Below are 27293 nucleotides of genomic sequence, written 5' to 3'. Positions count from 1 at the left end.
TTTGTTTTTGTACGTGTTACTAGATGGGTGTCTCGGAGCACCCGAGCCATAAAGAGGAGAGCTGTTGGTCCAACAGATCTTGCAGCTATGTTCGTGTCCCCCTAAATCAATGGTTAAAAATGTCTTTTCTCTCTAGATTAAAAAGGTAGTGGAAGAACTAGAAGACAGACCAGAGTTGCAGCACGTGGTGAGCATGACCGTCTTCATTTGCCCTTTTGACCGCATGGGGGGCGAGCCGCCTTTCAGTGCTGGTGTGGGCTAGTGGTGTGACTCGCTCAGGTCACTCCTCGGCGTGGAGGTTTGACCACCGATAGTCCGTAATTAGTCAAATGCAGCAGAAGCTCTGAGCCGGGCTAGGGACTAATTACAAATCTGGTACTTTAACCCTGACTCACCGTTGAATTGTAGTTTAAAAAAAAAGTCATCACATTCGTGTTTGTGCCACCAAAATGTGTCTACGAGTAAGCACCTTGCTTGTGCAGTCAGCACGGGATACAATTACACCCTGTATTACGACACCTCAGAAGGATGCACGAACAAAGCCTCATTTCTCTGTCCCTCACCCTCACACTAGCTAATCCCACTTGTCTCATTTGGTCTCAGTGGTAGTACTGTTAAGGCCTAGGGTTCTAGACTGCCTTGGAAGGCTGCTTTGATTCTCTGCATTGCTGTCACCATGGGAATAAAGCAGGAGTGCGGGGTTTCTCTGTCCTTTAAAAATGATACAAGAAAAGGCTTCAGGGGTCCACTAGGACCATGGGCCTCAAATTCGAGGGGGGCTCTTGTATCTTTGCCCACCTCTTTGCACCCCAAGAGGAGGCTCAGGGGATAGCGTTTTCCTTCAGATGTCAGTTTTAGGCAAGCTTTTGAAGGCTCCAGGATAGGAATGCAAGGTACTTTGTTCCGTTTTGTTTTGGTCAGCGGTCGTGCGGATGCTGTGGCTGTGCTGTTGGGATTGGCAGTCTCAAGGTGATGTGCTGAGCCAAGCAGGCGCCACTCCGCTGGCCCCCTTGGGACTTGGCAATGAAGCAGTGACATCCGGCCTGTGGAAGGCAGGAGCGGGATCATGGCGGCATCTGTCTGTGTGCCCGGGTTGTCAGTGCAGCGCTGAAACTCAGGGCCCCTGCTCAGGTGGCGCATCTTCCCTGTCGGGCAGTGTCTCTGAGAATTTGCCTTGGCCGATGGGACAGAGCCGCCCGGGCCTGCATGCCCCTCTGGGAAACAGCGCCGCGTGTCCGGCTCACACGCTGACCCCAGTGCGGGCACAGAGGCCGGGTCCCCGTCCGAGTGCCATGGAGGCCTGGCCACTCCGCCCCATCCCGGCCTTGGGGACACGCCACCAGCTGACCTGAGGAGCCATTTCCCTGTGTGCATGTGGCCTGGCTAGACTCTTTAGTGACCAGGCACAACAGGGGCTGGCTGACTCCAGTGAACCTGTCTACAGTCGCGGCTTCAGGGGCAGACTGCTGCTCAGTTCCTCGCCCCGGGTGGGAATGTACTTGCTGTGAGTGCTGCGGTCGGGCTTTCCGCCCCTCGTGGGTGATGGGGTGTGTGTTTCCAGGTAGCATGAACTACACTTTGGACATCAATTTCTAACGTATGCATCATATATTGATAGACTTAATCTTGCCTCTGAGTAGAAAGTGAATCCCGCACTTCCTTTGAGGTCCATTAACTTTTTCAGACAGCTAGGGAAAGGAATCGGTATTGAAAATGGGTTCAGAACGTCTGTATTTGGCTTGATTTTTGAGGTCACCAGGAGAGGCAGCATGTCATGGCAGACACGGATCAACACGACTTCACAGAGAGCAGATGCAGAATGTATGAAAAATAATTTAGCACTTGCTGCTTGAGTTTTTAAGAACATTCTCTTATCCCATGACTGTACCCCTTTTATGTAAAAGACAAGAAGTTTTAGGATTCAGGAAGGCCACTAATCAAGCATTTTATTTCTGAAGCTGTGCAGCCGATGGTGAGGATGTTAGCTCTCATTAACATTTCCCTGGCGCTCAGTGTGTGCCGGGCATCTCAGTTTGGATCTGAGTGTTTTACAAATGGCAGCACATTGAGTCCTCACTACGACCCAGTGAGATTTTGGCAGATAAAGAAATTCAGTCACAGAGAGGGTGGTGACTTGTTCGGGTCGTATGGCTGGTCACTCGAGGCCGTTCTGGACAGAGTGTCAGGTTGTCCTTGTCTCCTGAAGGTGTTCTTTGCACTTTTCCTTCCCTGAGACATTTTCCTGAAAACCACTTTTCTCTCAGGCTCTCCATGGAGGCCGTTTAGAACTGATTAAATTAATCAGGTCTTGCTTTTCTTATTTTTATGTTCATGGTTTACTCCTTTGTTCTTTTTAGTATCTGCATAAGCTTTTCAAGAGAGACCATCATAAGGGGCAGCGCTACCATGAAAAACAGATCAGCCTTTATGCTGAATATGATCGATCAAACTTACTTCCCTTTCTCCGAGATAGTACCCATTGCCCCCTTGAAAAGGTAAGTCACAGACTCGCGCGCTCACTTCAGGTGAAGAAGTTGTCCTTGTTGGTAAGCTGTGGATCATTCTCGTCTTCCTGTCGCTCATCCATCCCTGTTCAAGGAGTGATGGCGGCTCTCACAGTGGGAGGTTTCGCTGGGGCCTTCTGATGAGGATTGGAAGGCCTTTCGGCAGAGATTTTATTGAGCAGCTGAAGCATTTCTCTGCCAGGTTGAATTAGAATAAAGGCTTAATCCGGGGTGGAGGACTCAATCAACCACCAAGCAAAAACAGCGTCAGGAGTCTGAGTCCGTTTACCAGGGTCAGAGTGGGGCCTAAGACCGCCCTGGGAGGGAGACCCAGGCCAGCCCAAGCCAGAGGCGTCTGCCCCAGACTCAAGGTCCGTAACTTGGGTCCTGTCCCCTGTCCGCTCTCCACAGCCACATGGTCTGTTTCTGTGTTTCTCACACTGCGTTCCATTTCTCTATTGTACTGCATTCCATTATAATGATGAGAAATTACTAGTCTCTTTCCCACTGTCCTGTATATTCTTAAAGGACAGGTAGTTTGTCTCACTCATTTTGGTAAACCCAGCAGCCGGCACTCATTAGACACTTAATGTTGCATCGTGAGTGAGGGAGGGAGTGAATAAATGAAGACATACGAGATTCTAGTCAGGGCTGCCTATGAACTAGTAAGTGTTTTGAGCCTGCTGTTTGAATGCAGTTGATACTTACCACGTATATACTAGAAACTGGGCAATCTGCGGCCCCCAGTGCTGTTTCCTGTGGTTCTTCATACAGTTTGGAACATGATCTAACATCTACGGGTGTCTTACTAAATTCGGATGGCCAGATAGAAAGTACTTTGGAGTCAGCTGTATGTATCAACAAAACAAAAAAATGTATTTGACCCCTTAGAGATATGTATTACGAAGTTGACTGAGGGGCGCCTGGGTGGCTCAGTCTCCTGGGCGTCTGACTCTCGGTTTCGGCTCAGGCATGATCTCAGGGTCATAGGATCAAGCCCACGTGGGGCTCTGCACTCAGGGTCGAGTCTACTTCGGATTCTTTCTCCCTCTTCCTCCCCCTCTGCCCCTCCCCGCTCGTACTCTGTCTTCAAAATACATAAATCTTTTAAAAAAAACAGTTGACTGAGAACATGCCGTTTCTGTGAACTGACAGCTTTTATAGTTGCTTCTTCAGCCATGTTGATAAATGTATTGGATTCATTACGAACCAATTTCAGCTCAGTGGATTTTTGAAATCTGCAGTTAATGAAAAAATATCTGGCCTGCATATTAATTTATGAAAAAGTTTAACATTTTAAATTTGGGTCCTAAGATATTTTCTCAAGAATAAATTTGGAAATTCATCATCTTACTCTAAAAATAAAAGCAAATGTTTCCCTCTTCTCATTACAGAATCTATAATCTAGGGGGGAAAAGTGAGAATCTTATTCTTTGAACAGTGCCCCTTCATCTGTATCTCACTCTTTGAGGAGATGTCATTTGTTTCCAGGAGGACGGGGCATCTCTGGTTGACTCCTCAGCCGCACGCCTGTGACCAGCAGCCTGGCTCCTTCCCATCCACGAAACTCGGGTGCAGAGGTTTCCCAGATTCCAGTGTGTTTGTGCTTCTCACACACTTTCAACCCATCTGGTTTATAGTTTCCCAGTCTAGTAGTGTTCAACAGAAAGCACACTGTTCTCCCTAAAAGGGGAGCATCAGGAAATTGCAGACCTACACATGGCATTCTAATACATAGAACTTGCTTAGAGCATCGTATAGACCTTTTAGAATTCTTTGTGATCCACTGACAAGAACCAGTTGCATGTAAAAGAACTCAACAGAAGCATAGTGAAATCGATTATGTTTCCAATAGTTTTTTTTTTTTTTAGAGTTATCTCATGTTTTCCACTGAAAGAGAATTTTGAAACGAATTAGAGCTGGTAATGGTAGAAACATGCCATTAAAAATAAGTCAGTAACCTACCCTTTTAGAACTTTCTAGGTGAGCTGTTATGTTACAGATCATTGAGGTTTCTTCATAAGAGATTCTCATCAGGATCCATTGTGTATATCCATCTGTATGTTTGCAAAAAAATGTATTCTTATTCTTGCTCAGGTATGTAAAACCACATTAAAGAGGGTATTACTTATACCCTGAAAAAGCTAGCAATTTGTAAAAAACGAAGTGGATTTGTCCCCCTTGCACGCATGTCAGGCTTGTTAACTGAAGTGAAGATGAGTTACAGGTTCACCTGTTTTGTCTAGAGAGAGACTCAGAAAATTTGGTAACGTTTTCTACTAAATATAAAGTGAAGAGCTTAAAATTTTAATGCCCCACCAAAGAAATCTCTGTTTCAGAAGAGTATATAGAGGTTTAGTCCTATTAGATGCTTTGGTGATAATTTTGGTGGTCGCTTTATTTTAAATGAGAAGTGTTTAAGGTTTTATGGCGTTATTCAGAGCATGTTGATCCCCTCCCTCCCTTGTCAGTGATTCCCTTCTGGCAGAATAGCAGCTCTCTCTTCCTCTGGTTGTCTGCCTTTGCCGGGATTTGGGTAATTGTTGAGAGGAGGGGTGATTTCAAATGACAGCTGGTTGAAATCTTCAAGAATCCCAGTCAAACTTAGTTTGAATTGATTGAAATCCCACAATCAATATTTGGTCAAAAACTTTGTAGAGACCCTGCCATCACATCAGAAGCCCTTTAAGAAAGTGGCATTTATCAGAGACCAGAGTTCAGGATTTAAAATCACCACAACGTGTAAATCCCAAAATTAATCATAAGCTTTTATGAAATTGTGCCTTCTAAAGGAGATACAGAGGTGGTAGGAATTTATAACACTGACAGCCATATAAAAAGACAATAAAAACCATTTATGGAGTTTCCGCTGTGCTTTATAACATGCGCTGTGCTTTCATGTACCTTATTTTTATTTAATCTCTATAGAAGCACAGGTAGGTGGATAAAGTCATTTTATCCACGACCAGCTAAGTCTTCAGGAGTTGAAAGAAACAACCCAGAATGTAGAGCTAATAAGGCAGAGGGCCAAGACTTAGAACCTGGATCTCTTAGGTCAGGTCCCCTATCTTTCCACAATGGTGAGGAATCACTTTTCAGGTTTAAGATGTTAATTGTAGGGCGCCTGGGTGACTCAGTCAGTTAAGCATCTGACTTGGTGTCAGCTCAGGTCATGACCTCAGGGTCCTGGAATCCAGCCCTTTGGGGCTCCTGCTTAAGATTCTCTCTCTCTGGCCCTCCCCCAACTTGTACACTCGCACTCTCCTTCTCTTTTCCTTTCTCTCCCTAAAATAAATAAATCTTGGGGCACCTGGGTGGCTCAGCCAGTTAAGCGGCTGCCTTCGGCTCAGGTCATGATCCTAAGGTCCTGGGATTGAGCCCCGCATCGGGCTCCTTGCTCAGCGGGGAGTCTGCTTCTCCCTTTCCCTCTGCCTGCCACTCCCCCTCCTTGTGCTCTCTCTCTCTTTCTGATTAAAAAAATAATAATAAAAAATAAAGTAAAATAAATAAATCTTAAAAAATATATCCCTTAGTATTGCAGGAATCATGAAAGACATCAGTTTTTAAGCTATTAAACTGTCCTTCTATAATTTCCAGGCGGGATCATCAGGTACTAGTTTTCATTTACAAATCTCATTTCCTTATGCCTAGAATAGTTAAAAGCAGAATGTCGGCTCTGCAGCTTTGGGAATTTATACCTGAATTTATGATTTCTCTCATATCTAATGGCATTTACAAGGCAGCAGTAGTTACGAATTTGTGGGAATAAAGCTGGGAGATGCAACGTTTACAGATTCCCATTAATGCCGTGTAAGAAGACTTCATAAATGACGGCAGGGTCAAGGCTGGGTGGAAATCCTTATTTAATTTATAATTGATCAGGCTCTGGTTAGTTACCCCCAAATCTCTAACTCTTTTCCTTGCCTTTACACTAAATCAGGAAAAGGAGAATTAAAACATTACTTTTGCATCATTTTTTACTCAATTTCTGTCATTATTCTGTCTTTCCACTTTTATTTTTACTATGATTCTCCCTTTCCATGTGTGTGTCTGTGTCTGTCTCCCTCCTCTGGACTTTAAAAATCTTAGTTTCGCTACTCTTTCCTCTAGAGGGAGCATTGTGGCCCAGGAACATTCAAGAATCTAGGGAAACGTGGTTTTATGCTTCACTTGTATCAGTAATAGAAAAATTCTTTGTGCCAGAAATATTCTCTTTTTACATTTTACTCAAAATTTCTAGAGATTTCTAGAGTCTCTGCTTTCTCATATAGGAGAAAAGAATAATTTCAGTACTGTTAGAAACTAGACATAAAACATTTAAAAAATCTGTGAAACTCAAATTTCAGAGACTCAGATTATGTTTGAGCTTGGTGTGACACATCTGCTTGCATTCCAGACCCTTCTTGACTTCAGACTTGCCTTTAGACGTTTCTTCTCATAGGACTTGTCCTTTTTGATGATATCCTAAGAGCTTCCAGGAGCACCATCCTATAGAATGTTCTGCAGGGATGAAAATGTGCTGCTCTGACAAGGTAGCAGCAGCCACATGTCTAGTGGGGAACTGCATTTTAAATTTAAATTTAAATGGCCCCATGTAACAAGTGGCTCCTGTCTTAGCTCAGGTGAGCCTGCAGACTACCAGGTCTGTGTGGTTGGAGGCAGGTATGTTCGCAGATCTTCAAGAGAAGGGGGGATGGTTTTGTTGGAAACTTCTGAATGGTACTTTGAAGTGTCGGTAAATTTCCAAGTACAAAATTGATTTGTAGATACCTTTCAGTAAAAACTAATTTAGGCAGTATACTCATCTTTATTCACACTCTCCTTCTCTAAACGCTCTACCTATCCACTCGTATTACATTTTCTTGTTTATCTGTGTGCGACATGGTCTCGCTGCGCCGCAAACTGTCCGTCTCAATCTCTCGCAGCTCGTGTGATCAAGGCACTCCGTTGGTTTCTCAGTAACTTTTTGGTGGAATGGTCCCAGGTCTTCTGAACTTCATGTTTTTTGCTGTTTCCTTTCACTGTCTACTTCTCACATGGGTATCCTGTCTCTGGTCTAGTATCATTCCTGAAGGGTAAGGAGTAGGTAAGAAAATTCCATTGTGTATAATGATGATTGATTAATGGGCATGACAGTATAGAGATAAGGTAAATCGTGTTTGTTTGTTTGTTTTTAAAGATTTTATTTATTTATTTGAGAGAGAGAATGAGAGAGAGAGAGCATGAGAGGGGGGAGGGTCAGAGGGAGAAGCAGACTCCACGCCGAGCAGGGAGCCTGACGCGGGACTCGATCCCGGGACTCCAGGATCATGACCTGAGCCGAAGGCAGTCGCTTAACCGACTGAGCCACCCAGGCGCCCTAGATTGACTCTTTTAATAACAAGTAAGGAGGTATCTTAACCTCGTTAGATGTAGGTACAATCTCTCAATATATCTGCAGTCTTTTTTATTTTTTTAATTTATTTTTTTTAAAGATTTTATTTATTTATTTGAGAGACTGAGAATGAAAGAGAGCACATGAGAGGGGGAGGATCAGAGGGAGAAGCAGGCTCCCTGCCGAGCAGGGAGGCTGATGCGGGACTCGATCCCGGGACTCCAGGATCGTGACCTGAGCCGAAGGCAGTCGCCCAACCGACTGAGCCACCCAGGCGTCCCAAGTAAATCGTGTTTTTAATCAAAACGAATGGAGGGTTTTCTGAGTGTTCGGAATAGGTTCAGCTATGGGTGAGAAAACTCCCCAAATAGCAGTGGCTTCAACAGGGCAGCAGTTTAGTTCTCTGGCCCACGGAAGTCCTGGTGGCAGGCCACGCAGTTGGAGACCTGGGCTCTCTTCTCTCGTTCCCTTACCTTGTATGACCTTCAGCTTGTGGTGTAAGAGAATACCATTCATGTTTCCAGGGGCGGATTGGGCAAAAGGACTAAAAATAAGAAAACAAAGGGATGCCGGGCCTTGCTTCTTAAAGAATATTGCCAGAAGCTACCATGTTGCCGTTTCCTCCCTGTGGGGACATCCATCACACGGCTCTCCCAGCCAGGCTGGGACTTGGAGATGGTTCTTTAGATTCTGGGCAGTCACACACCCACCTAAAATCTTACTACTCGAGAAATGGGTAAAGGATATTGGGGGACAGTTTGGCTGTCTCTGCCACATAACTGTCAGAGGAGGCTTCTAAGTAATCGAATTAATAGTTTCCTCCTCATTGGGACCTTTCTTTGTTCTCACTTCCTCATTTTCATGATTTGTGTTCTTCAAACTCCACCCTAATTTCACTGTAATTCTAAAATAAGGTGTTCTTTCCTTTTCTTATGTGTGGTACAGGATTCCCCCCACCCCGGCCCCCAGCATTGATTTCTGTGATCAGCATTTTTTCCTCCCTTTTAGCTGTTACTCTCCAACCAGAGACACACACTTAAATATATATTCTACACAAAAATTTTAAGTCAAAAATCAAAATGCCCAAACCAGCTCCTGCTATTATTTCCCTGGTAATAGTAATACCTGGTTGTCCTGGTATTAACCGGCTGGTTGTTGGTAAATGACTACTGCAACTGCACAGCCCAGTGATCTTCCTCCTGAAACCTTTTCTGCCTGCTCATCTGTTTAAAGAAATAGGTACCGCAGGCCCCCCCCCCCCACCACCACACACACACAAGTAGCCAGGCCCCAGCCACGGGGTCGTGGGCCGTGGAGTCGTTAACTGGTTGGGAAGAAGCATGCGGGCTGCCGCGAGGGGGGCTCTCTGGGACCTGGAGTGGGTGGTGTGGGGTCCAAGGAGTAATCGCCTGAAGCACTCATCAGGGGTGGAGGGTAGGGAGTGAGGGTAGCATTCCAGGCGGAGGGATCACAGTGGAGGTGGGAGCAGGGTGTGAGGGAGGCGTGGCAGGCAGGGCAGGTCACCGATGTCTCATAGGCCACAGCGAGGATTCTCGAAGATTCTCGGCCGTACGTTAGAGTGGAGCACCGTGGCAGGGAGGTCACATAGGTGGGGTGGGAGGTGAGGTTTCCTGGGGATCGTTTACTGGTCATGCTGCACCCAGTTCAGATGCCACCTCTGCTGTGAAGCTTTTTACAAGACCCCCCCCCACCCCCACCCCTGAGCCCATGTCCCGTGTCTCTGCGCACGGCCCTCTCTCCACGCTGCCCCCGGTCCTGGCCCTGGGTGTTACTGCGTCTCTGTGAGCCTCCCCAGAGCCTGCGCTCCCTGTGGCAGGGGGAGGGGGGACTGCGTGCTGCTTCCACACCTTCCCTCCACCCCTCTCCCCTGCCGTCAGCAGCAGCATCTGCGTGGCCGCTTTTTGCATCTCTGTCCAACCTGACCCTCCAGTGCCCAGCGGAGTGTACGGTAAATGTGTGCCACTTCATTTACAATATGCAGTTATTTATGAACACGGCGTGGCTTGTTTCTTATGCCCAAGGAAATGCAGTCACCTATGGAGTCCCTCGTTTCTTTACTTGATCTCTTCCTTTTTGAGCCTTCTTGATGGTCAGATACGTTTTTCCCACTCTCAACTTCTGACAGATGCTTGAGCAGAGTTTTCTCTTAAGCCCTGTGAGCCAGGAATAGAAATATTCTGTCCATCTGTGTGTTTATTTATGCATCGGATGTTTCCCGAGCCGCGGTCTGCCCGGTACCGGGAACACGCGGCCGTGAACAGCAAAGCCTTCCCGGAGCTTACATTCCAGTGGAGGGAAAGGGAGCTGAAGGCAGTGATGGGGAGTCAGGGGGGGCACAGTGCTGTGAAGACACCTAAAGTAGCATCAAAAGAAACCTTGGTGGGAAAGTCCTTTTCAGCCCCTGGCTTACCGCCTTTGCCTCCGGAGTGTTCTGAGCTGCCTCCCATGTGTTCTTGGTTAAATTGTGTTCAGTCCGGCATCTGTCTGAGAGGTGAATGAGGACAGCCACCTGCTAGCAAAACCCAAGATTTGTGCTTCGTTTGTTTACTTTGTTTTTAAAGGAAGGCAATGGAAACTTTCTTTCAAACTCATATGTTTAAGTGAATCTATTAATATTTATTCGTGTCTGTTAACTCATAGTAACATTTTTACCCTGCTTTACTTAAAGGCTCTTGAGATCTGTCAACAGAGAAACTTTGTAGAAGAGACGGTTTATCTTCTGAGTAAGTAGCTTTACTTTTGGTCCCTATAAGCTGAGAAACACTATGGTAATGTCGTCGTGTACTGTCTAAGAATGGACATAGGTTTTAGATGGACCAGAGTCACACAAAGCATAGAGCCTGTTCTCTTTAAGAATAGAGAAAGAAGCGTTATTTAATAAATGCTGCTGAAATAACATCTGAATAATTGCATAATAAACAAGCCTGTATTGGCTCACACCTCACAAATGAGTTTGTAGAGGGGTTGACGAGTTTGTTCATTTTTTTAAAAAAAATTATCAGCTTATTTTACCATCATCCTCATAGAAAATACTGTTCATTGTCACTGATCGCACCTTAAATAACTGGAGAAATGCAATTGAGTATGGACGTTTTGAGTGTAGAAGGAAGCCTTTGGTATCGTTTAGCTCTCCGTGGTCCCTGGGCCTCTGGTGCTGCCTCCATGTAAGTCCCGCTTACTATCTTTCACCTTCCTCCAAAATGAACCACTTGCACGAAAGCAGTATAGAAGCCTAGAGGTTTCCTAAGGAAGCTCTGTGCAGGGATTTGTTGCAGAAACACGGAGTTCGAACATGAGGTGTTTCTCCAGCATCTCTTCCCAGAAAATACTCCGGTAGAGTTCATTTTCGTCATAATGTCCTATTGTCTCAGTAGACAAGTAGAGAACTTACAAAGGGAGACATAATCTCCTTTTTTGAAGTTATAAAAATTTAAAAATCCTATACACATTTTAAAAATTAACCATTTTTAAGACCTAAACAATGGGAATAATATTTGTTGGGAAAACAAAATGCTATAGAAGGTATAACAAATTGGATATCATTTTAGTCACAGGCCCGCTATTGTCGTTTGATAATGGCTGCTCAGAATGGAGGATCCAGTTGCTGTCCCTCCTCTGAGTAAAGCTTTCTACATGTCCTGTATTAAAAGCTCAGGGAAACTGTTAAAGCCATTAAAATGCCAATAGAGCAACGAGCCAAGTGTGTAAAGATAATTGGCCAAATAGAAGCATAGTTGGTAAATACTTTCACTTAATGAGGGTCATCGGAAGGCTTTCCCCCGATCTTGGAAGAGCAGGAAATGAGGTAGCTCTCTGATAGTTGAGTGTGTGTTTGGCACAAAGTGTATCAAAAGAGCAAATCCAAAACCACTTAAAGACACAGAATGGCTCCAAAGCCTTTGTAAGTCTTAACTATGTCTGGGTATGAAGGTGTCCAAAGGAAATATAGGTCTGTCAGAGGGAAGTAGGAATCTGACGGACCTGGGTTCAGATTACAGCTGTATGATCTTGGCAAGTCACTAATGTTTCTGCATCCTCTTCCATAAAGTAGAAATAATAGTAGAGCATACCTCATAGGATTATAGTGATGGTTAAATGATGTAATTTATGTGAAGCACTTAAATGAGTATTCAGCACAAAGAACACACCCAGTAAATAGGAGATCATTATTTCACTGTTATAAACGGTAAATGCTGATGCCCCATAAGAAAATATGCTTTTGCCTTAGTTTTTAAGACAAGAGATATGTAAACAAGAGCTATGCTGTTTCTTTAAAAATGATTTATTAAAACATCCTAAATCCTGAATGAAGTATTTCTCACATCTTTGCTAGGCCGAATGGGTAATAGCCGAAGTGCCCTGAAGATGATCATGGAGGAATTACATGATGTTGATAAAGCAATTGAATTTGCCAAGGAGCAAGACGATGGAGAACTCTGGGAAGATCTGATTTTATATTCCATCGACAAACCACGTAAGCAGAAAAGCCATCTGCGATCAGATCTGTTTCTTTCAATACTTCTAGTTAAGTCTAGAGTAAGAATTATCTCAAGACGCATTGGGTGAAAACTATGGTGAAGTATCTATAACCAAAACAGGCTAGGTACATTCTAATAATTTCCAGTCCTCCTCCTGTGCAGAGAAGCCTGAATGTGCAAACGAACGGGTCGTTAAGCTGATGATACTCATTCACCCTGTCCCCATGAAGCGCGTTCCTACATGCTCTACCCCAACTGAATAAATGTGACCTTAGTTTTGTTTTTTTTCAGTTTGGATACAGGGGCATTTATTGTGAAAATGTAAAGCCCTTACCAGTCTCTTTTTATGGAAACCTAGGACTGTCACTGGCCATTGGCCATCTTTGGATGTTTGCTGTGGTGGTACCTAGTCTCCGTCCCGGCCCGCTTCCTCCGTGCGGCACCAGGACTGTATGTGCTGCCTCCCCGTGGCCGCCTCCATCGCGTCTGCCATTTTGGAAAGAAATACAGGGTCACCTGAGCCCTCGTTTGAAGATCTAGAAATGATTCAGAAACCGGCAGTAGTGGTTGAAAGTCTGCCCTCCACCTCCCTTCATTTTTTTAGGAAGAAGGCTTATCTGTTTCAGGATTTTCAAGTTTTAGAAATTGCTCTTACGACTGACTATCTTTTCAGAAGAGCTACAAGAGGATAATGTTACTCAAGTCAAATTCAGGTGTAGATCGTCACGTGCACATGCACCTTTGAGAATCTAGCTTAGCATGATAAAGTTGTAATTTACAGACCTCCAAGGACGCAGGGTGGGAGCAATGGAACACGTCATGACCGGGACCTGCGGTCTGCCCTGCCAGCGAACTTGGGCTTTTAACTTGCTAGCTCTGTGGCCCGGAATGAATTAGTTAACCAGCCTATTTCCCTTGCCTGTAAAATGGGGACAAATAACATTCCTACCTTGCAGAATATTGGAGAAAAGTGTGTGACAGCTGAGCTGTAGTGTAAATGCTCAATAAATGTCAGTTGCACCCCTTTGCCCATTGCGGGCTGTGTTCTGAATCATCACCTGTCCTCTGGCTCTTTTTCACTCACGGAGCTTCTCCTTTACATCATGAAATAAAAGGAAAGTTAGTTTTTGAGAATTCGGAAATGCAAATGGTTTTAACACTTACTTTAAAAGAAATAATGTTTTGAGTTCCTTTTGACCTAAAACTGCATTATGTACATTGCTGATGTGCTAATTGTTTCATGTGGTGTCTTGCAGCATTTATTACTGGCTTATTAAACAACATCGGCACGCATGTGGACCCAATTCTCCTGATTCACCGTATTAAGGAAGGGATGGAGATCCCCAATTTGAGAGATTCCTTGGTTAAAATTCTGCAAGACTACAATTTGCAAGTAAGTATCCTTTCTTGGACAAACCCGCATGGGGAGTGAGTTGAGTTGACTTGTGGATAAACATTTCTGGGGTTATTTTAGATAAAGAATTCAGTTGGATTGTTACATTTTATTTAGGCCCAGATATTTGGGAAGCTCATCAAGTAGAGAAACTAGAAATCTCATCCTTTAAGGAAGCCATCCAGTTTTTTAACAATCTCCAAGTTTTCTCTCCTTGATGAGCAGGGACTTTTACATTTTACATTTATACATTTACATTTACAGCATGGCATTGGGAAGGGTGAGGGGTAGTTACAGTGGCTGTCAGACCCCTCAAGCCAGTTTTAAGTAGCCTAAGTATTGTGTCCACTGGGGGGTGGGGGGGAATTAAAAAAAGTTTTGCAAATAATTCAGTTATTTCCTTGAAGCTATTCAGTAATCCATTGCCTAAAACATGTTGAAATACATGATTTTATTTAACTTTTTGTCTGTTTTCTAGACTAGTACAACTTTGTTATCTGTAGTAATTCAGAATTTGTAATAAAAGCAATGGAACCCATTATTTTCATATAAACAGTCAATATGCTAATTACAAAGCATCCTAATCTTTTCCTTAAAAGGACTCTAACAATTACTGTTTTTCAGGATGCTGGTAGCTTCCATAGAACTTGAAACTGTTTAAGGCACATTTCTTTAACTATTTGGACTGTTCTTTCTCAACTTCATTTGAAAATGAGTTTTCATTCTAATAACAGAGGAAATTGCTGTTCTGGAAACAAAGATTTTGCAGGGAGAGCCAGAAGATAACGTCGTAGGGAGAGAAGTGGTTACCAGGTTAAGTAAGGAGAGGAGCATCGTGATGAGGATTTGTGGGGCCCCTGGCCACTGTGAGGGTGCAGTGTGGTAGGGTGGGGTGCTGCCCTCGGGGTGGGGGACTCAGATAAGAGGCAGGGTAAAAGGAATAGAAGTTGGGGAAGATAGAGGGCCTCAAGAAGAGAAGTGAGAGGTGTAAGGAATGACGGAGTTGAGGAACAAGAACGTGCTCTGGGAGTGAGACGTTGGTACATTAACATTTCTGATGGAGTCCTGGTGAGCTTGTTCAGGCAGGTAAGGGTCACTGGAGTGGAATTTGTCGAGGAACTGTGAGGGCAGCACGTCATCCTTGTGGGCATTGAGGGACGGGAGTGGGAGGGCTGTAGCCAGGTTCCAGCACTCTCCATGAACTGGGAGGCTCAGCTCCCGTGCACTGGAGCTGGATTACTGGGTAGTACAGCCTGAAGGAGAAGAGGTTTTCCTGCGGGCAGGGTGGAGGAAGACAAGAGCCTTCCTCAGGGGGGCTCATGGGGAGTCAGGATCCTGGGAGAGAAATAGGTGTTTAGTTAAAGCAGAGGTAGAGGGTCTGTTCTGCAGAAAGCTTCATGATATGCAGGTATTTATTAACAGAGGAATTGGGAGGTCTGCAGACAACCCTGGGAAAGGGGTGATGGGAGAGAGAAAGAGCAGGGCAGGGAGGAGAGGGTAGGAGGGGAATGGGTGAATAAGCAAGCAGAGGGGCAGGGGGAGCTTGCAATGTGGGAATAGTGCACTGTTTCCGAGGTGGGAATTGGACTTTGGGGAAAGTGGTTTCAGTGTCCGACCTCCTAAAGCTCTGGGTGTCAGTGAGCTTGATGATGACCTGTCATTGGCTCTGTCTACCACTCTGTATGCCAGGACCTGCTCGAAGTTTCAAATCCGAATGTGTTGAGAAGTCATTTAGGTGTGGTGTCTCTGCCACAGGGAAGGTGACAAAATGCTCATTCCTCTCTCCTCCCACTTAGAAGTGCATGAAGCTTGGCCTCCAGGCTGAAAATTTTTACTTTTTTTCCAGCCTCTACAGTGCCTACAGAAACAACTAATAAATCCCTCTTACTAGGCTCTCAATCCAGAGAACCAGGCTCATGGGCATCACTGGGTCTCACTGTTCATTCATTTTTATGAATAAATTTGCATAGTTGTGAGTCAGCCGGGAATAAAAATAAATTATTAGATGTATTCCAACTAAAAAATCATCCACAAAAACAGCTGCTAAATCAATATTTTATCCACTTCATTATATTTTTAAATGTTGAGAGCTTTACCTTAAGACGTGGAAGTGTGCAGTTGGTGATGCGCTGAGGAGGCTGGGGGTTACTACTCAGCCAGTGGATCCATTAACCCTGACCGGGGAGTGGCGTCTGGGACAGGGGTAGGGACCGGCAGGGAAGGCAGCAAAACCTGTGGGAACGGCCCCCATGGTCCCCGCTGCAGCTCAGAGGGCTTGTTGGAAGGTGCAGAGAGAAACCGCTCACCTTGGGCAGGTGGTTCAAACAGTTTCCAGGGGTACTTCCTTCTTATATATGAAGAGACAGTTTAGAAGTTTTTTCTATGGAAAAGGCTACTGTTGTATTAATGACCATTTATTTTCTTTCTGTGGGCCACCTGTCAGAGATCACTATAAAAAATATAGAGCGTCTTGAAGTTTCCAGAAAGGTTTCACATACGTATTTTTTACTCTGTCTGGTCTCTTTTGTTTGTTCCATGAAAGTATAGTTGATTTTCACATGTTCTCACAGGATAAAAAATGGCCAACCCTGTTAATTCCCAAAACTGGGGGGAAATTTTCCAGGTTTGAATGAATTTGTGAGAACCTGGAACCTCCTCTGCAGGGAAGGAACCCAGGGGGCTGTTAGGAACCATTCAGCAAACCTAAGGATCCATGGTCAGATGTCAGGGAAAGGGCTTCTTGGGACCTTTTGCTAATATGCATTGGGAATCTCTCTTTCGGGCAGATTTACGATAAAGCATGCAGCACTGGAAAACATACTTGGGGCACTGAAAATGGCTTTGGGAGCTTTCTACTAGCTAAAAGCCAATTGGAAACAGAAGGCAGGAAAAGCTGTGGGAAAAAACTTTAAATCAGTCTCTCTTCTGGTTTTAAAGGTTTAGGTTTCCTAAAATGCAAAAACTTTCTTCAACTGAATTTTAACATGAGTCGTGTTAGAGGTCTGTGACATCATTAAAGTGAAGGAAAATAGGTCCTCAACTGGGATTTCAATGTTGAAGTTTCTGAATTTATTTTCATATATTTTTATACCTTCTTACACTGTTAGTATAATTACTCAACAAATTTTAAAAGCTTCATGAAGTCAGTTAGATAAAAGTAGCCCTTATCATACTTTATAAAGTATGATAGAAACATTTTAGTTTCTAGGCCTGATTTCAAGGACAGCTAGCATTTGTTATTTTGAAAAAAATTATTTGCCAAATAGCATGGTATAAATGACATTTCAGTATTTACATTAAACTGACAACAGTTTCCAAATTATTTTTATGCTTTAAATTTATTTTTATACTTCATATTTTTAAAATATTTTTACTTATAAATTTAGCATTTATATCCCTTTCTGGTTTCGTACTTTTTCCCCTTAAGAATTCCAGCATCTTTGTTCTTCTGGCCTTCGGAGACAGGCATTTCATCTCCATGGTGGTCGTTAGGAAGTCTCACACATGGGAAGACTGTCTCAGGGGGTTAAAGGATTGGCCTGTCTGGGAAAGTGATGAACTGGGTTTGAGGCCAGATCCTCTGCCTACGTCTTGTGTAGACCGCCGGTTGTTCCGTGGTCTCTGGAGAGGCATTCCTTGTCCCAGCAGGGTACGCCAGCAGAGGACTACACAGGCTCGAACAGGCAGCCTGTTGTCTCTGAAGAGCAGTGGACACGATGTTTGCAGAGCTGGACTCCAGGCCTGGCTTTCCCATCAGCAAGCCTGCTGACCTTCGGGAGGGCACCCAACCTTTCTGGGTCGCAATTTTCCCATTAGATTAAGTCCGTGTTTGTCAAGCCTGACTCCACACCAGAATTATCTAAATTTTTAAAAAAATTACTTTGTTTCAGGTACCACCCCAGATCTGCTAGATTAGACTCTTTGGGCGGTGGGGGGGTGGGGGGTGGGAGCGGACAGGACTTGGGGACTATGTCCTTAAATCACCTTGAGATTTCTTACACTCAGCCCAGCACCAGTCTATGCACTGACATTTGACATTCAGGAACCTCAAGATTAGGTGATCTCTAAAGTATCTTCTGTGTCTCAAGTTCTTAATGGAGTCATTTCAGAAACAGGCCTTTAGGTCGTGCCATATTTCTGTATTGTTCCTCTTCTCTCTACTTTGAAATCCAGAGACAGATGAATTAAGAGGAAATAGTGACTTCTTTCTTACCTACTTTTTTTTGGACTCAGATGGGTTTCTTCTCATTCACAGTACATAAGCTCTTAATTTCTTCTAAGAGGTACTTTTTAAATTTATAGATCCCTGAAATAAACTTTTAAAATGTTTTTTTTTTCCCTTTCAGATTGTTTCTGTTTGGCCTTATCACAGCCTTCAGGTGACCTAGGTGGCCTGTGGCAACCACTGTAGCTTCTTCAGTCAGTCTGGCACCTGTGTGCTTTGTGCTGTCATAAATTCAGATGTGGTTGTATTTGTAATACTGCTTTTGAGCTCCAACAGGAGACCTTAGAGCCGTTCCTTATTTCTCTGCAGTTCATCATCTTCGATGATAATCCCAACAAAAAGCAAAGCTTTTCAATTAGAATTCAGATCCCATAGCATCATAGCCTATATGATAGATTAGAAATTAGGTAAAGTGGTTTCCCAGGTTAGCTCTTGTATCATACTGGGGCTTATAAACCCAGGTAACTATCTGCTGTTTGTAGTTGTGATGATAAGCACTGCAGTATGAACAAGGCAATGTCAGCAAAAAGTTCAACATTCAAAGAATCTTTTAAAATAAAAATTTCAGAAACTCTGCAATTTTTTATGGCATTTTCCCCACAGCAGCTGTTTCTAATGAACATAATAACTTCACTGATGTACAGTTTTTTATTGCTTTATAAAATATCAGTGAGTTTGGTGCTTTTTGCTTTTCATTGGGATTATCATCGATGATGAACTACAGAGAAATAAGGAAAAAGAGGGAGAATCTAGAGTCTCATGCTGGTTTTCAACAGCTATCTTATAATTACATTCTTAAATTTACAATACAACAAGGTATGCTTATAACAGATTGATTATAGACCCTACAACTGGCTGACTTGAAAATGATGAGGATAAAAGGATAAAGGTAATGCTGAAAAGCTTTGCACTATGGAGAAAACAGTGTAATGATAAGAAAACAAGAGTTGGTGGGAAGAAAAAAATAAGAAGTCCCATAAGAGAAATGAATCTCTGAAAGATAATATTGTACTTGCCCGCAATGCCCACAAGTACTTTTTGAGATGAAAGCTTGATGCCATTATGAAGTTGAGGAAAGAAGAGACCACTGGTTTACTGGTTTACCTTGGTGAAATTCTAATAGGAGATATAGATTCTAATTTGAGATATAGATTACACGGAAGAATGAAAAATGATATGACAATCTTAGTATTTCCAAGAACTGGAAAACAAGATCAGTCTCAAACGTGTTATTAATAAGTCCATTTAAAACAAAGACATGAAAGACAAAATAGACCCCGTAATAAAAAGTAGAACAATATGATAGAAAATAGGAATACCTGGGAAGTAACCAAATAGAACTCTTTGAAATTATGTGTGTATTCATTTAAATTATCAATATTCAGTGCAAGGCCAATAGTAGATTGGCTGAAAGGGAGAATTAACTGGAAGATCTGATGACATTGTTTAGTATGCAGCAGAGTAATTAAGAGATAGAAGATACAAGAGTGGTTAACAGGGGCGCTTGGGTGGCTCAATCGGTCAAACGTCTGCCTTTGGCTCAGGACATGATCTCAGGGTCCTGGGATCGAGTCCTGAGTTGGGCTCCCTGCTCAGCACGGAGTCTGCTTCTCCTTCTCTCTCTGCCCCCACTTGTGTGCTCACTTGCTCACTCACCCTCTCAAATAAATAAAATCTCAAAAAGAAAATAAGAGTGGTTAACAGTGGTTAGAATACACACGTCCTCAACCACAGGACTTGTGGAGGAGAGAATCAAAAGACTAATAGGAAAACCTCTAACAAAGCTGATCAAGAAAAAGAAGACATATATATTTTAGGAACAAACATGGGAGAACATAACTAAAGGTGTAGACAAGACTTAAAAACTAAGTAAATGCTACAATTTTATATCCGTATATTTGAAAACTCAATTTTCTAGGAAAATATAAATTACCAACATTTTCTCAAGAGCAGATAGACCTATAGTCGTTAAATAAGTAGTCAAAACATAAAGCCACAATAAAAGTACTATTCCACAGTCAACTTCAGAGGTTAGTTTCATCAGACTTTTAAAAAAACAGGCAATCCCCAAATATGTTTTGTAGTTGACCTTTCAACCAGGACCTGGCGGGGAGGAGGGAGGGACAACACCTTTACCCAGCAGAGGGGGGTGAGAAACGCAGTCTTTCCTCAGGACACGATGGACGGAAGTAACACCTGAGGTCCCATCAGCTTTAAGGAAGAGGAGGAGGATGCTGGGAGGTGTCCCAGCCCTGCCGTGTTGAGTCAGTGACTGGAAGGGCAATAACATTCATTAGAGAGAAACCAACATCTTGAAGACTGCTTTCCTGCTCATCTGAACAAATAAGGAATAAAGCCTAAAAAACAGACAAAACAAAAGCCCAGGCAGCCCCTATTTTACATCAACTTTTCCAGAGAACAGAATGGAGAAGCTCCTCAGTTCCTCACGGGATGCTGGTCTAACCTTTCCAGCATCGGATGAGACAATTAGAGCCCTGTTTCTGTAACACAAATGCAAAGTCTACATAAATCATTAGCAAACTGAATCTGACCATGTAATTATTGAATGTGTATATCATAAACGTCATGAATTCTAAAGTAATCATCATCTATATGTTTGATAAAATTCTAATCAAAACCCCCAAAGAACTTTTTACGGTTCTAAATTTATGTAAAAAGCAAATGGCTAAGATTATCCAAGAAGAATAAGGAGGGTATCAGATACTAAATTTTAATATGTGGGGATGTAAAAATAGTATAACCACTTTCCCAAATAATAAAGCAAAGCCTCATCAGGGGAAAAAAAAAAAAAAAAGCCCTTTGCTTCCCACATCTTCCTGCCTGGGAATGTGGATGTGAGGCCTGGAGATACAGCCTCTAGTTTGTGGCCATGAGGCAGCGACCTGGAGGTATATTCTCCTGTAGATGAACATTTAGGCTGTTTCCAGTCTAGGGCTATTAAGGATAAAGTTGCAAAGGACATTTTCATACAGTTCTTTTGAGGACCTGCTTTTCATCTTGGGTAAGTACCTATGAGTGAAACTGCTGGGTCATGGAGCAGGTATATGCTTAATTTTTTAAGACTGTCCAGTAGTTTTGCAAAGGATGGCTTCCCAGCCTCCCAGGTTTCTCTCACTGCCCAGATCTGTGGCAGGAACTCGAGCCAGCTGCCTATTTTAGTTGGACACCCACTGAACAAAGTTGAAGTTGTGTTTACTGAGGAGGAGGAAAGGCACAAGATTGTTTGTTCTGAAATTAATCCGAAGCACATGGTAACATCTTAACAGATCTGTTCAACCTAAGTGGAAGAGAGTGAAGTGTTGTATGCTGTGTGTTTGCAGTACTTCATACTTGTTTTTAAAGCTTTATTTAGAGAGTGCATGCAAGCAGGGGGAGGGGCAGAGGGAGGGAGAGAACTTCAAGCAGACTCTGTGCTGAGGGCAGAGCCTGACGCAGGGCTCGATCCCACAACCTGGAGATCGTGACCTGAGCCAAAATCAAGAGTTGGACACTTAACCGACTGAGCCACCCAGGCGCCCCAACGGTATTTCACATTTTAAAATGAAACGTAGCAGAAAGTAATGGCGGATGGTATTCAGAATGTGAGTGGCGGTGATTCAATGCCATTCTGGTCATAAAGACCTGGATGGAAGGAGAGCGTGCGTGTGCCCCAAGTGTGTGAATAACAGCAAGTTTGCAAGGCTGGAAAGGAGACCGTGGAAGGTGAGCATCCACAGAGGGAGCAGGCTGTGTATGGTGACCTCAGAAGACAGAAGTTGTCAGGAATCATGAATGTGAAGGTCAGAGAGGGTTGAAGAGGACTGATTTTGACTCCGCCATCAGTGTTTTAATAAGGGCCGTCGGGGGTGCCTGGGTGGTTCAGTCGGTTAAGCATCCGACTCCTGGTTTCGGCTCAGGTCATGATCTCCAGGTGGTGAGATCGAGCCCTGCGTTGGGCTCTGTGCTCAGCCGGGAGTCGGCTTGGGATTCTCTCTCTCCTCTGCCCCTCCCCACCTCCCGTGCGCACGCATGCACGCGCGCGCTCGCTCTCAAATAAATCTTTAAAAGAAAAAAAGACTTTTGTGGAAAGTACCAAGTATGAACTTTTAAGGGTGAAATCGATGATAAAGTGATAACTACAGCACGTTTTTCATGAGTCACTGATGGTTGCTTCAGGGAATAATCCATAGTTAACCAAATGCCTTGTCTGACTGAAAGCAATACCCGGATAATGGTACAGTGTTCATATACCGTCTTTCTCTCTCTGCTTCTGGTTGCCTTCAGATCACTACAGGTTTTAGGGAAGAAATGGCTCTTTCCCACAGGGGGTAGTCACTTTTTTTTGGTATAGCTACCTGTCTGGCATCATGTAAATGAAAACGTTTTTGTATTTTTCTGATTTGGGGGCCTTGGACTTGGATCAGATGAAGTAGAAAGTCACATACTAAGCAGTATTTGTGTGTTTTCCCTTCTCCTGGCTGTGTGTCTCTGAATACTCAAGTTTTTCCTAGAAAATACTACGAGTGAGTGCCCAGAGACACGTGCAGTAAGAGCCATCGGGCCAGAAGAGCGGGCCACAGTGCGACAGAGAGCCTCTGTGCCCTTCAGGCCTTGAGCACCTCCCTCTTCGAAAAGCAACTAGTTCTCGTTAAAAAAAAAAAAAAAAGCATCTAGCTTAAGCACACCTCACACAGCCTCTCCTAGTGTCTAATAAAACACCTGAGAAAACCCAGAACAGGCTGGAAGTCACCCTGGGGCCAGCAGAATGGAGTGGAACGTAGGGTGGGTTGCCCCTCGGCGCTGTGTCCTCGCTGAAAGCAGGTGGGCCGTCTTTGTCTGCATCCCGCCCTGGCTCTGGAACACAGAGTCGGTGCCAACCGGGCACAGCAGCCTGCCCTCTGCATCCTGACTTCCGAAGCTGCTACAGTGTTGCGGCTGCTCCTAATTCTCCAGGCAGGGTGGGAGAAAATTCAGAATTAAGCGGACAGCATCACAGGAAAAATGCATAAAGCAACAGAAAGTGCAGTACTAGGGTGAAGAAAATGAATCTTGTAACAATGTTATCAGTGGTCATTTTTCAGTTGTCAGCCGCTTAAGAGTCACCAGATTGACGGTTACCAGGGACACTTTACATTCTTAGCACTATGCTCAACAGTTTGGATTGGAAGAAAAGAGGAATTATAGCAGAGGGGATTTAGGACAGAAATCACATCTGTTTAGTTTCTCTGTGCCCTGTTCCTTGTACATGATAGGGACCCAGGATAGATTAGTGTAGTAGAGAGAGGGATTTATCAAATGGAGGATTTGGGGATAGCAGGTTTTCCATCCTGGGCAAAGATCTGGAGGTTGGAACGGAGCAGGTCACTTAGGGGCCCAACTGCCAGAGAGTCCGCATTAGGAAGCTCTGTAAGATGATGTTAGGGTTGGTTACCACAGCCTTCCTTGCCAGACTGCAATTTGTATTTAATTTCACAAGCACCACATACGTGCAGTGGTGACCGAATGGAGGCTGGAAAGGTGGGTTTGGAGGGAAAAGCGTACCAGGGACAGGCAAGGGTGAGTGCCTCATTGGACGATTTCAAACACACCCATGTTCTGAATCCCCAGTAAGAGGGTTTGCCCCGTTATTTCAGTCTTTTAAAAATGGCTTTTTCTTACAATGTATGTATTAGATTCTGCTTCGTGAAGGCTGCAAGAAGATTCTCGTGGCAGACTCTTTGTCCTTACTGAAGAAAATGCACCGAACTCAAATGAAAGGCGTTCTGGTCGATGGTGGGTAAAATTGAAATAATTCTACTGGAATCACATGCTTTGCTTTCAGAATAGACAGAGCAAATAGAAATACTGTGTGATCCCAAGTGTGTGTGTTTCCTTGCAGAGGAGAACATCTGTGAATCGTGCCTTTCCCCTATTCTTCCATCAGGTGAGGTGGTTGGGAGGGGGGTCATCCCCAAATGTGGGTTCATGAGGAGTAGAATTAAAACTTTGACGTTAACTAATTATTATATAGCTTTTGGAATAACCCATTTTAGAGGAGAATTTCAGCCCACAGCTGTCCTCAGTTGCACGCTGGTACTGCCCTTCTTGAAAGCTGAGGTGCTCACCCGGCAGGGAGTCTGCATTACCTAGGAGGTAGAGCCCAGATGCTGGTCCCACCCCAAGAGGTGCGGGACCCCAGAATTTGCAGTTCTAACACGTTCCCACGTGGTGTGGATGCTACTTCAGGGGCCATTGTGTGAGATACCATGGCTTTAGGGTAAAACAGAGTGGAAAATCTACCATTGACAATGCTTAAATTCCAAGGTAGAAGAACCGTGTGTAGCTTCCCCTTTTCTTCAAACTTGCTCTGCTATATGGTTCAAGGCACCTAATTTTCCCACATTTCACCAGAAACCTACTACTTGCCATCTAATTCGAACATTAGCATGTGTTTATTTGTAGTTGGTAGATCTATATATCATCCTGTGTAATCAAAGCACCTTATGTAAGGACAGGACAGAAGAGGAAATTCCATAATTTGAAAGTAGAAAGCAAAGCATAGTTACTGGGATGCAAAGAGTGTTTTTAATGTAAATTCAGCATAGAGGGGTACTGAAAGAGCTAGCTGATGTACGATATACTTAGCTTTACGGGATTATAGAGCAGGACCGGGACAGACGTCGTTCCAGTCGGGGTCTTTCCTGCAGGAACTAGGCTTGGATGTAAGTATTCATGTTGACAGCCGCAGTGGGGAGCTTCCGTCCTGGTTTCCGGTCGTGTCTGACCAGCAGTGCAGACGGGGGTGAACGGCTGTGCCTGGACGCCGCTGAACAGCTCGGCCAAGGCCAGAAGCCAGCTGGAGCATTTTCCTAAAGCCACAAAGTGGGCTTGAGCATAGGGTGGTTTTCTGGTGTCTGAGGGTCTAGGGAAGGGAGGAGGGCGTGCACAGACTGATCTAATTTTTACACTACCTGTGCTTGCATTTGCGGTGAGGTGGTCCCTTGGTGGTACTCGTCACTGACGGGGAGGCCAGGCACGGGATCTGTGACTCAGCATCCCCACCGTAGTCCCCACTTTGCATCCGATCACACCCCCCTCGAGACGGGGGTTGGGGGGTACCAGTGACCACGTAATCCTCCTGAGGCAGCGTATTGTGGGAAAATTAAACTGCAGTGGGACTTCAGGCAGGATGGGTTCCAGTTCCCGATCTGCTTGTTGCCCTGAGTGCTCGTGTCTCTGCCCCCCCCGCAGATGCCGCCAAGCCCTTCAGCGTGCTGGTCTTCCACTGCCGCCACATGTTCCACAAGGAGTGCCTGCCCGGGCCCAGCACAGTGAGTTGGCCGCCTGGCAGCCCGACGCCACAGAGCTCGCTGCAGTCGGGAGGACGCACTCAGAAGTGTCCCCATCGTCCTGTGGCTTCTCAGGATTCGTTGTCTAGCACATGAGGGAAATGAAAGTATTTTTCGAATGCGTCATTTCCTGTCCAGTAGCCCCCCCCATCCGTGGTGTCCATTACCGTGACGGTTAGTCGTGCTCTGCAAACACATGATCCTCTTCCTGACCAACGGCCAGGTTGTCCGGAGTGGCTGCACCGAGCTCACCTGCTTCCCTCCTTCCCTCCCTCCCTCTCAGCACGCACGCCTCTCCTCTCTCACCACAAGAGGGGGTCCGGCAGGAGCCAGACAAACCACAGCCGCAGAACCTCTGTCACAGTATGGGGGGGGGTCACAACTGTCCAGTAATCTCTTCCTGGGCCTCATTTCTCGTACGTAGGTCTGCATAGAGAAAGCCGAGCATATTTAGGGCTTGGTACTGTCTGGGGTTTCAGGCAGCCACTGGGGGGCCTTGGAACTTACTCCCCAAGGATATAGGGGGGTTACTGTGCTGAACATCATAAAAGCCTACTCACCAAGGGAATTCGTTTAGGTAAAATCGATGACTGTCAAGCTATGCTGACATGACATACAGTGAGAACCAGTTTGTAGAACTTTCTCAACCTGAGTTCTGCAGCAGGACACTGCTGTTTTTAGGGTCCTGTTCCCGTGTCCCCCCAGGACACGTGTCTTGCTTTGGGGTATCGTCTGCATCACAGTAACAGCTGGTGTAGACAGAATCCTGTGTGACCCAGCAAAACCTCCGGGAGGAGGAGTGGTGTTTCATAGCTCCCCGCCCCCACCGCTGCTCCCATAAAGTATTTCTGAACAGGAGAGTAGAAAGCGCCCTCTTTTTAAAAATCTGTGTCTGTGAATGACCTTTGCAGAACTCTCCTGCGCAGTTCTGCGGCATCTGCAGCGCCAAGCACCGCGGGCCAGGAAGCGCCATTTTGGAGATGAAGAAGTAGCCCGGCTCTGCCGTCCTCTTCCTCACCACGCTTTTGAAGACTGCGTGTCTTTGCGGCAGCGGTATTTGTGGACACCAGAGCTGTTCCGGGATTTGTACGTGTTTATGTTCTGCTCAAGGAAAACTTTCTTCATCTTTGCCCGTCTTCTAGAGGTTTCTCTGTGCAGTTGATGAAGTGAGGGTTTGCCGCATCCATGCCTCCAAATATTTGGGCTCACAGTCCGTATTTCACCATTTGTTGGGCTCATTCTTCATTTAGGAATAGAGAAGTCAGTCTGGGAGTTGGAAAATGAATTTCTGGAGCCTGGTAGAACTGGCCATCGGGCGGCCTGCTGAGCGTGGTCCTCGCTGCCACGAGCATCGCCGGGGAGCTGCCCAGCCAGCGCTTGCTGCAGCTTGGCACCTGTTCCCACAGGCTCTGCTGCCATCAGTCCTCGCATTCTGGGTTTGCTTTTTTTAATATGTCACCAGCTGTGATTATCTTCTTAATAGGCATTTAATGCAACATTGTGTAAATTGTCACTTATTCAAGGACATCTGGGAATAACATGAGCAGGCTGACGTCGTGCTGCTTTACGGTGACTGATCACGTGTTCCGTATGTCTGTCCATTGAATAAATGTTAGCTCTTCCCATTATGAAAGACTCCCTTTCAGTGGGTTGAACTTCATCCCGGAATTCTGGCACGCTAAGAGCGGAGAGTTTCCACACCTTAGAGTGTGAGGGCTCGTGCTTAGCTTTTGCCAGCACGGAGGGAGGGAGGGAGGGACACTGCGGAGTCTGAGAGGGATTCTCAGGAGCAATGGGACTGTCCAGTGATGGAGGGTGGGCAGGACAAGTTTTCTGGAGCCTCGTTGGCCCTCGTGGAACCTAGAGAACATAGAATGCAGGCAGAGAATTCATACTTGGGACTGTCTTACAGTGACTGGCTTCATCGGTCTTGGGATGGGTTGCCATCCTCTTGCGATGGGTGCAAATGT

At 44.8% G+C, this 27293-nt stretch overlaps 1 protein-coding gene across 10 annotated transcripts in view; it reads left to right on the top strand.

The window, feature by feature from the left end:
- VPS41 (VPS41 subunit of HOPS complex) overlaps positions 1-26959 on the top strand; it is a 176448-nt gene extending 149489 nt beyond the window's left edge. For 8 of the 10 annotated variants that reach the window (XM_045864920.3, XM_064575436.1, XM_064575437.1 and 5 more), the window contains 9 exons: positions 137-187; positions 2358-2495; positions 10568-10622; positions 12233-12373; positions 13634-13770; positions 23668-23767; positions 23874-23918; positions 25226-25305; positions 26235-26959. In XM_045864920.3, the coding sequence (XP_045720876.2) occupies positions 137-187; positions 2358-2495; positions 10568-10622; positions 12233-12373; positions 13634-13770; positions 23668-23767; positions 23874-23918; positions 25226-25305; positions 26235-26315 (828 nt within the window). In that variant the 3' untranslated portion in view covers positions 26316-26959. Of the gene's footprint in view, positions 1-136; positions 188-2357; positions 2496-10567; positions 10623-12232; positions 12374-12735; positions 13027-13633; positions 13771-23667; positions 23768-23873; positions 23919-25225; positions 25306-26234 lie in introns of those variants that run through there. The other 2 variants (XM_064575433.1, XM_064575440.1) reach the window with 2 other exon arrangements.
- Positions 26960-27293: the final 334 nt, after the last annotated feature.

Source organism: Mirounga angustirostris, unplaced genomic scaffold (assembly GCF_029215605.1).
Source record: "Mirounga angustirostris isolate CCGP_5_RB_7025 unplaced genomic scaffold, mMirAng1.0.hap1 SCAF_12, whole genome shotgun sequence".
Classification (NCBI taxonomy): domain Eukaryota; kingdom Metazoa; phylum Chordata; class Mammalia; order Carnivora; family Phocidae; genus Mirounga; species Mirounga angustirostris.
The sequence above is the reverse complement of the archived record's forward strand: the minus strand, read 5'-3'. Positions and strand labels throughout refer to the sequence as shown.